Genomic DNA, 10,136 nt, shown 5'->3' with positions numbered 1-10,136 from the left:
ATTTTAAAAATGGCATATCATATTTATGTATTGATAATTTTGGATCAACAATTAATAATTAATGTTACAATGACATAACTCATGACAACACATTAATTTTAATATTTTAACTGAATGTTATTTCTATAGTGACATGTAATAAACTTAAGAAGATTTACTTATATACAATTAATAATATATTATATTATATAAATGGTATATTCCATAAAATATGTGTATATATATATATTGATTTTAATCTATAATTTAGTTAAATAACTATTACCGTGCATCGCATGGGAGCAAAACTAGTTTCTTTTTATTATCAGTTCACTTTTTCATTTCCCCTTTTTAATGTACTCGATTATTGTGCTGGTGCGTCGTTGGCGATATTGTTGTTTGGTTTTCCCTGTGTCGTTGGATTGGGCCGAGAAACTTGGAGGTGATGGTTCGGCCGGAACTTCTGAAGTCTTCTCTTCCGCTCATCCAATGTGATTTTTTGTTTTCTGTTTCCCTCGTTTTTGAGGTTTTGACGCTGCTTGTCCCCGGCGTTTGGGGTTTTTTATTTTTCCTTTTCTCTAATAAATTTCCTAATTCAGCAGTACTCGATTATTTCATGCCCTTATTCTTTTTGAAAAATGTTGTATTGGCTTAACTATATTTGGGCACGATGTTGAAGGGAGTAAAGCGATTCATAGCAGCTCAAGAGATACATCCATGGCGACACAAAATCTCTGCAAATCAACCCACAACCAATCTGTTCCGCAACTCAGCTGCATCATTCTCATCTTCTTCTTGCAATTTCTACATAAGAAAAAGAAGAAAGTGGCCAATTCAACCGCACAAGAAACAGCTGCCCGATTTTCTCGCTTTCCAATTAGCTAAGAAATCCTTCAAAAAATCGATCAAGAAATCCAAATCCCATAATCTTCTTCCTGACCTAATCAACGCTTGCGCTGCTTACGAAGTCGAACCTTCTCCGCAATCGTACCATTTCCTCTTCAAAATCCTGATTCAAAACCGCCCTGCAAATTGCCGCGACCAAATCCTGCAAGTTCTGGACCACATCGAGAAATTCGAGAGCTTCGAGACGCCAGAATGCGTCTTCATCGACCTAATCAAGTTTTACGGTGAAAACGGCATGTTCGATGATGCCGTGGAGCTTTTCTCGACGACTCCTAAGTTTAGGTGTGAGCCATCGGTAGAAACATTGAACGCTTTGCTTTCAGTTCTTTGTAAGAACGAAAAGGGTCTCGAGATTGTGCCAAAATTATTAGTCAAGAGCCAATCAATGAGTATTCGGATTGAAGAATCCACTTTCGAGATCTTGATTAGGGCTCTTTGCGGAATTGGGGATTCGAGTAATGCTTTGGCGTTGTTGAATCAGATGGTAGAGGAAGGTTTCGATTTGGATCAGAAGGTCTGTTCTTTGATGCTCGCGACCATGTGCCGGCAGCTAAATTACTACGGCGGTGATGGTGGTGGAATTTTGGGATTTTTGGATGATCTGAAAAATATAGGCTTTAAACCTAGAATTAATGATTTCGTCAATGTGATTAGGGTTTTGGTGAAAAGGGGGGAAGGCATGGATGCGTTGGGATTGCTGAAACAGATGAAGATTGATAAAATTAGGGCTAATGTCATATGCTACAATTTGGTGCTTGATTGGTTGATCTGCAACAAGGAGGTTCAAGTTGCAGATAAGGTGTTTGATGAAATGCTTGTGTTAGGTTTAGTTCCTGATATACACACATACAATGTGTACTTAAATGGCTTGTGCTTGCAAGGGAAGTTGGAGGAAGGGATGGCAATGTTCCATTCAATGGAGGAGTTAGGCTGCGTGCCTGACTTGAAAACGTATAGTGTGGTTTCAAGCGCGCTCTATGGAGCAGGGGAGCTACGTCGGGTGAGGGATATGGTGCAAGAGATGCGGCTGAAATGCACGCGTTTAGGTTTAGATCAACGTATGTTAGAGATTTTGATTGATAGCTTTGTTATTGATGGCGATGTGGAAGGAGCTTGCAGTTTGGTAGATGAGTTCTTGTATGACGAAAACCACATTCCTCACTCGAAGGGTTTGGATAAAATCGTGTGCCGGCTGTGGAAGGCCGGCTTGCGTTGCAAGGCCGAGGAGCTGCTCGAGAAGATGGCCGTGGAGGATCTTGCAACGGGCGTGAGAGGCGCAGGATGATATCTTGAACTAAGTTGTGTATATGGATAGACTTATTTTGCAGCTCGAGTTTTAGTGAAGAAGAACCCATCTCACTGTGATATGTTGTGGTGCTATTTGTATTGGTGCAGCACTTGTGGATTAGGCTGCATTTTTGCTTGGAGATAACTAATGATCATCATGCTTTAGGATTCTTGAATTTCATCCCTATTTAGCATTTGAGTTGAGGCAATGATCATTTTTTTTATTTTTTTTGCATCACAAGAAATTCCATATGGAATGTACTCGATTATTTCATATTTCAAGTTATGTTGTTTTAGTTTTTAGTCAATCATTTTCGTTAGGATCGATTCTTCATAATAATAGTTAGGAGTATTATCATCCTTCACTTTTTAATTCACTTTTTAATTTTTCTTTTACGGTTAATCCTTTTCAATATCGTTGGTCCTTTCATAATTTAGGTTTGTTATTATGAGTTAATATATGGAAAATATTCATTTTCTTATGGTAAAGATAAAAAAGTAGTACTAGTAATTAAATTTTTTGAGCTTGAGCATAAAAATGCAAAGTCGCGAATCTCCTAGGACCCCTACCATTCGGAATTTCGGCGCTCCTTTTCAATGGAGAACGAAGGAAGCAGCGGCAACAGCACTGAAGCCTCTCCATCTCAACCGCTACAGTTTCTCTCCATTTCGCCTCAACCGCAGTAAGTTCTCTTTATTTCCTCTTCGCAGAATTGTGTATGTATACTTTTCCAATCTGTCCGTTTAACTATGTATTTTCTGGGAGATTTTATTGCTGTGGGCATGATCTAGAAGTTGTATTTTTTGGATTAAACTGTATTTAGGTTGAGTTTGAAGGAGAGGTTCGATTTAATAAGGAGCATCGGCGAGGAGTGCATACAGGAGGATGAATTGGAGAGATTATTGGCGAACAAGCCTCAGATTGTCTGCTATGATGGATTTGAACCATCGGGCAGAATGCATATTGCTCAGGTTGCTGAATTGAATCCATTTCCTTCTACAGTCTCGCAGAAAAGTCTATCTTGTTTTGTTTGAATTTGGTATTGTTTAGCTTGTGCCTAACTTGATGCTTTCTAGTTATTCTTTCAACTGATGGAAAAGTGCTCAATTGGGTATTTCTGGAAATTGTTTGACTTGTATTGTGTAACACTTTTTGTAATGTAACGAGTTAATAAATTTAGTTTGTCATTCTCTGAGTGTGGATCTGTGGCTTTTGGTTGATCTATATTTGATTTTTATAGAACCTGTTACCGCAGAGTGTTTTTAGCACCAAAATTGACTTTCCTACAAGTGGGATGCTTTTGGCTTATGTGCAAAATTTAAGATGCTGACCAAAGTTTTGAGGACTTGATCTCATATAGTAGGATAGTGATTTATGGTTCTTGAATCTTGATTCTATTTTGTTCTCTTGGGATGTGATGGTGCAATAGTACTTTCTGGTTATGGATTTCACTTTTGTAGCAGCACTTATCTTTGCTGCTGGAAGGTGAATATACCTTTTAATTTTGAAAATAACATAGTTTAGATGCTTATGTCTGATAATGTCTGATGGAAAGTGCAAACATCTATGTGCAGGGAGTTATGAAGGCAATTAACGTCAACAAACTGACTTCTGCCGGATGCATAGTGAAGATATGGATTGCAGATTGGTTTGCACAGCTGAACAACAAAATGGGTGGTGACTTAAATAAAATTCAAGTGATAGGGCAATACCTGATTGAGATTTGGAAAGCTGTAGGAATGAATATTCAAGGAGGTCAGGTTGAATTTCTGTGGTCTTCTGATGAGATCAATTCCCGTGCTCATGAGTACTGGCCCCTTGTAATGGACATAGCCAGGAGAAACAAGCTACCTAGGGTTCTGAGGTATGGATATCCTTCTCTCATTCTACTTAGTGAATATCTAATCACTAATGTCATATCTTACCTGTTGTCCTCATTTAGGTGCTGTCAAATTATGGGCCGCTCAGAGCAAGATGAATTGTCAGCAGCCCAGATATTCTATCCATGCATGCAATGTGCTGATATATTCTTTCTTAAGGTGACTTTTCATAAACACAATATATAGTTATGCTTTTGTCGCTAGGATTTATTTGGGAATGAAATACTGTTCGACGTATCAAAGGAAAACTAGCATCACATGTGTTTTGTTTTGTTTTGATTTGTTAATTACTATAATTTATTACTTTCCTATAGTGAGGGGAAAAGGGAATATTAACAATGAACTTTAATGGCAAGACATATCAGATATTAACATTGTGTTTGAGTGAGGTTTGGACGAGACAAATAAGCTCACTATTGCTACCAGAAAAAAATACAAGCATATATCAGGACTTGACTTGCTCTACATGTAACTCATTTACTCCTTTACAGAACATAGTGAAATATTTTTGTTGCATTGAGGATTACATATGTACCAATGAAGGATATTAATTATTGATTACCGCATGATGTGTTCTCGTTTTATAATTGAACTGATCTGCCATCAGGATATTGCTATACATTTAGAAAGAACATGATACTGATTACTGAACTGCCATGCTATTACTTTATCCAAGTTTTTAATTGCTATACTCTTTCTTTGTAGCCTCTTCTGAACTGTGAGTGTCGAGTTTTCTTATGTTCACCCTGCAAATAGATTATACAAGTGGTTAAGTATTATAATATTGACAGAATGACAGTTGGACATATGTAATTGTGAGGTTTGGCCAGTGAATTGGAGTCTAATGCATCTGGTACTCAGGATGCTTTGTCCCCATTTTGCGATTCAATTGGGCCTTCTCAATTTTTCATAGCTTTTTAGAATCACTAATGGCAGAAAACCAGTATTTCAATGCACACATGCTCGTCTTTTACAAGTACTTACATACTCAATAGAGTTTAGATAATGCCTTCTTTATATTCATGTGGGTGGATCCTCTTGGTGTAATGGTGATTTCCTGGTAACTGATGTAGTTTGACATCTAATGTGATAAAATGTGACTTGAGTTTGTGTATTCAAATAGGCTGACATCTGCCAGTTGGGTATGGATCAACGCAAAGTGAATATGTTGGCTAGGGAGTATTGTGATGACATCAAAAGAAAAAACAAGCCTATTATACTGTCTCATCGTAAGCATAATAGAACCTTTTTAAAAAAAGTGATAGTCCTAGTAAAAATTATGTGAGCTGTAAGTGTTTTTATTACATGCAGATATGCTCCCTGGTCTGCAGGAAGGACAGGAGAAGATGTCAAAGAGCGACCCATCTTCTTCTATCTTCATGGAGGATGAAGAGGTATTATCTGTTCCCAATTTCCAACAAGGATCATGATCATCAATTTCTTATAATAGTTTGGCCCCAATTTTTATTAAGTTGTGATATGTTTTAGACCACAGTCTGCTGCTTTCCAAATTCTTTTACACTCTTACTTGTGAACTTCTGTCAGCTTGATAAAAACGAATATCACAGGCTGATGTAAATTTGAAGATAAAGAAAGCTTTCTGCCCCCCAAAAATGGTCGAAAAGAACCCATGCCTGGAGTACATCAAATACATTGTTATCCCATGGTTCAATGAGTTCACAGTTGAGCGAAAACCAGAGAATGGGGGTGATAAGTAAGTCCTTCTGTTGTATCCTTTTCTACCTAGTCCCAGAGGTGACTTGCCCAATTTTATAGTTTTCAATTCATAGTGCAGACATGTATACTTTGCTTTTAAATTAATTTGGAAATTTTATAGCTATCTTCTTTACACATTCACATCCTTCAGGACTTTCAAGAGTTTTGAAGATTTAGTTGTTGACTACGAAAGTGGAGAGCTGCATCCTGGTGATCTCAAACCTGCTCTTGCAAAAGCACTAAACCAGATACTGCAGGTAATATATAATTTTACCTTACATCTGATTTATGTTTGATCCTAAAATATTGATTTACATATATAATAACTCTTTTTTGCATCCCAAGCATTTGCCTCTGATAAGATGAGGCACTTTATATTGCATTTCAATGAATAGTGCACCTTTTGAATCATCATTCCCTTTAGCATTTGAGTATGAAACATATTGAGCTTATCTATCCAAAAGTTCCCCACACATTGTATAGCCTAAATTTTGAGGCATCACTTTATTGTTATGAATGTGCATTTCTTTTATACTCCCTCCGTCCCGCTATTAATGGCTCGTATTCCATTTTGGGCTGTCCCAACATAAATGGCTCGTTTCTATTTTAGGAAATAATAAGGGAACAATTAATCTTAATTAAATCACTAATTATCTCCCTAATGAACACTCTAATTACTAATTAGGCAAATACACACATTTCACCAAAAAACATAAAACCAATCTTCTATCTCTCTCTCTGCCTGAGTCTCCCATCGCCACCACCTTCACCATCTCATAAACCCTAGCGCCGCTTGGTACACGACGCATCTGTCCCTGTCGGCTCTGCGCCTGGTTCACGACGCCCCTCCGCCAGCCGTCCTTGTAGAAGGTGTCCACCTCGTCGTCCGGATTGAAGCCCTTGACGACCTCCTGTACCGGTGGCGCGGGCATCACAAACGACGGCACGAGGACGGTGGCGATCCGCCTCGATTCGTGCCGAAAGCCCACTCCAGCCACCCTATCTAAGTGAAACCCTAGCAGCGGCGGGGCGCGGCTGAGTCCGAGCGACGGTGGCTTGAGCAAGAAGACGATACAGAAGCTCGAGGCGATCTGCCGCGATTCGCGCAGAAAGCCCACTCCGGCTGCGTCTATCTACCGTCCACCCCTCTTGGTAAAACCCTAGCAGCGGCACGGCGCGGCGCGGCGGAGTGCGAGCGGCGGTGGCTTGAGCGAGAAGATGATCCAGATCTGTTCTGAAGATTTCTCCATGTTTGATTGAAATTTTCGATTGATTTGTTATTGAGATTTCTCCAATTGCTTGATTTGTTTGATGTGTTTGATTAGTTTTCGTTTTGAAATTTTCGATTTCTCCCAATTTCATTCTATGTTCTTGAGATTTCTCCAATTTTGTTTGATTTGTTTGAGTTCGATTGGTTTTTGAAAAGTTTGATTGGTTTCGAAAATTTTATGTTCCTGAAATTTTCATACTCTGTTCCTGAAATTGTTGATTGATTTCAGTCTTTGTTCCTGAAATTTTGATTGACTGGTTCGATTGCTTTTTTTTTTTTTTTTAAGCCAAGATTAGTTCGATTGGTTTTGGTTTCATTGAATGAATGTGTATCTAATTTGTTTAATCAGTTTGAATTATTAACCATTACTAAACACATGTGAACCACACCCCTTTTCACTTAATTTCCTTCTCCTTAATCTCCGTGCCGAAAAGTAGCGAGCCATAAATAGCGGGACGGAGGGAGTATTTAAGTCAGATGTTAATTACATAAGAAATCTGCTTCGAAAATGACTGTTTTGCTTATATTTTTTGTTCTTCTCCATGTGAATTTATCAGCAAATTTTGTACTTAGATGTAGATCTCATTTAGCTACTATGTACTTAATTCTTGTTAGTTTGAGTATCTAAACCTGTCTGGTTGGGTAATAGGACAAACACATAATCAAACCTATATGAAAAACTGATATCATTACTCAAATCATTCCTCGTTCTTTTATAACCTGTATATTTACTTAGCCTTGTAACGTTATGTAGCCAGTACGTGATCACTTCAATAACGATCCTAAGGCTAAGGAGCCAGTGAAAAGGGTGAAGGTATGCACAGTTGATTTCTTTCTCTAATTTGAATTGCATGGAACTGATGAAAAGCAAATGTGGTTAGTCTATAAATACTCTCAGTTCAAACTTCAAATAATTAACCAAGGCATCTTTCAGTTATGAATATGATATATATGATTGATGAAAGTTATTGTAGATGATGAGCTAAGTAATTCAATCCCTGTGGGATAATAGACAATCTACTGTGTAAAAACAAAAAAAATTATATGATTAAGCTTGCCCCTGTGTTTTGGTTAAGGAAGAACATGCATAGAAACTTCCGGATACTTCTGGACACACATTGTTAGATGTCCAGGACATGAGGAGATAATTTAGGGAAAAATAAAAAGAATTTATTACATAAGTGACTGAGGGTTATATGTTTCAACTCCTGGAACCTGTTTGTTATATGTTAGGAACTTGGAGAAGTGGTGATGAATGGAAATAATCTCACTCCTTGAATAATTCAGAAGTGACCTCTCAACACCTTTTGAATCTTATATACACTCTGATTGTTATAGTGATATGATAATTGAAATATCATAGGTATATGAAATTTATATTTACACCGTAATTTAAACTCCATTGCTTCTGTAATTTTTGTGTTTATTCCCTGTTAATTTTACTATTCATGTTTATTATGCCTTATTTTTTGTATAATATTTTGCATATATGCTCTCTGCACTGCAGGGTTACAAGGTAACCAGATGATGTCTAATGAAAGCAAAACTACAGACACTCTTCCGATAGGAGATTGCAAACTTTTGGTCTTATTATCACAATAGCAATGGTATTTACTTTTTTGGGATTGGTATTACTTTTTGATGTTGAGAGTCTTGTTATTCCAGCAGACATATTTATTTGAGCACCTATTTGTAGTATTTACTGTATTAGGATTAAACATCTCAAATCCTCCAGCCATGGGATTATAAAGTTATTAATATGCTTCTGAATCGGAATTTAAATTAGGATCAAGTATTATTCTAAAGTGTTATTAATGGAATAAACTTAAGTAAAATATTACCACAGCTTTTGCCCAAATCAAGAAGAATTTTGCTTAAAACTTTCTTCCTATCTTTATGCATGTAGCTCTCTCAAGATATAATGAGTGTAGTATGTACACTTGAACTGCAATTTTCTTTTTCTGAATTTTTATTGAAAATCAAAACTCTATCTGTGCAACAGATAGGCTGAAATTATATTATATAGGTCATAAAGATTTAATGGTTTCATTCCAGACATATGAGGGTGTTTGGCTAAGCTTATTTTAAAGAGCTTATAAACTCTTGGAGCTTATAAGATGAAATTTTTAAGAACTTATAAGTTGTCAAAGTGTTTGGATAATTGAGCTTATAAATTAGAGAGAGAATTTTTTGTTAGAGAGAAAAAATCGAAGAAAAATGAACTTGAATTATATATAATGAAAATAATAAATTATAGTTGAAAAATATTTGTAAAATATTGTTGCATATGAGATTATAAAAAAAAATAAGTTGAGGTAGAAGAATTTATTTTTTGGGGAGCTTATAAGCTCTTGAAGCTTATAAGTTGTTTGAGAGCTTATTTTGCCAAACATTTTGAAGAAGCTTATAAGCTGTTTTGAGGAGCTGATACCACATCACATTTCCATTCATTATTGATGGTTAACGGTTAACGGTTAAGTAAGAGTGTAGCAAACAAGAGTTTTTGATTGCCTACATCGTGGTGATCATAAACTCCGACAGAGTCACCTTGGAAATAGATTTCCTTTGTTGCTCGACAAACAGATGAAAATATAAAGCCCCCATCTCTTTTTGAAAACCAGATTGTTTCCGGTCACGTTGAATGTGAGCTGACTGATTGAAGAATCGATTTTATGTGCTACATTACTTTGGAACAATAACCAAACAAGAATCCGTTGTAGTCTAGTTCAAGTCCAATAAATTTTAGGCGGCGCTCTTCTCTTCTTCTCCACTCTTCACGCACGCCCATTTCTCCTTCTTTTCTCAGAATCGTTGCGGTCATCTCGCACCCCGCCTTCTCCGCCAAACTCTCCGTTTTTCCTCGCTCTCTCCGCCTCTCTTTCACTCTGTCTTTTCCGTAGCCTCGCATATCACTCATCGCCGTGCGGATCATCCTGCCGCAATACCACTCAGGTACACACAAGTCTGCCTCTCCGGCCTCGTGGCTCCCACATATGGCCTCAAAAATAGCAGCCAACACGTAATTCATTTATGCCTTCATGCATCCCTTTTTTCTTCTCATTCTCCTTCTCCATCCATGAATTTTGTATACTTAGAA

At 37.3% G+C, this 10,136-nt stretch overlaps 2 protein-coding genes across 2 annotated transcripts; both read left to right on the top strand.

Moving 5' to 3' along the window:
* The first annotated feature begins 589 nt into the window (after positions 1-589).
* On the top strand, positions 590-2,480 carry LOC131024939 (pentatricopeptide repeat-containing protein At2g38420, mitochondrial-like). The gene has a single exon (XM_057954508.1). The coding sequence runs from the start codon at positions 650-652 to the stop codon at positions 2,168-2,170; it is 1,521 nt and encodes a 506-aa protein (XP_057810491.1). The 5' UTR covers positions 590-649; the 3' UTR covers positions 2,171-2,480.
* A 94-nt stretch (positions 2,481-2,574) lies between these two features.
* Positions 2,575-8,809, top strand: LOC131024944 (tyrosine--tRNA ligase 1, cytoplasmic-like). The gene is made up of 10 exons (XM_057954521.1): positions 2,575-2,855; positions 2,997-3,144; positions 3,748-4,037; positions 4,116-4,212; positions 5,177-5,282; positions 5,365-5,447; positions 5,622-5,767; positions 5,921-6,026; positions 7,794-7,853; positions 8,547-8,809. The coding sequence occupies exons 1-10, from the start codon at positions 2,770-2,772 to the stop codon at positions 8,565-8,567; spliced, it is 1,143 nt and encodes a 380-aa protein (XP_057810504.1). The 5' UTR covers positions 2,575-2,769; the 3' UTR covers positions 8,568-8,809.
* The last annotated feature ends 1,327 nt before the right edge of the window (positions 8,810-10,136 follow it).

The sequence above is a fragment of the Salvia miltiorrhiza genome, chromosome 1 (assembly GCF_028751815.1).
Source record: "Salvia miltiorrhiza cultivar Shanhuang (shh) chromosome 1, IMPLAD_Smil_shh, whole genome shotgun sequence".
NCBI lineage: Eukaryota > Viridiplantae > Streptophyta > Magnoliopsida > Lamiales > Lamiaceae > Salvia > Salvia miltiorrhiza.
This window is presented reverse-complemented; position numbering and strand designations above follow the sequence as displayed.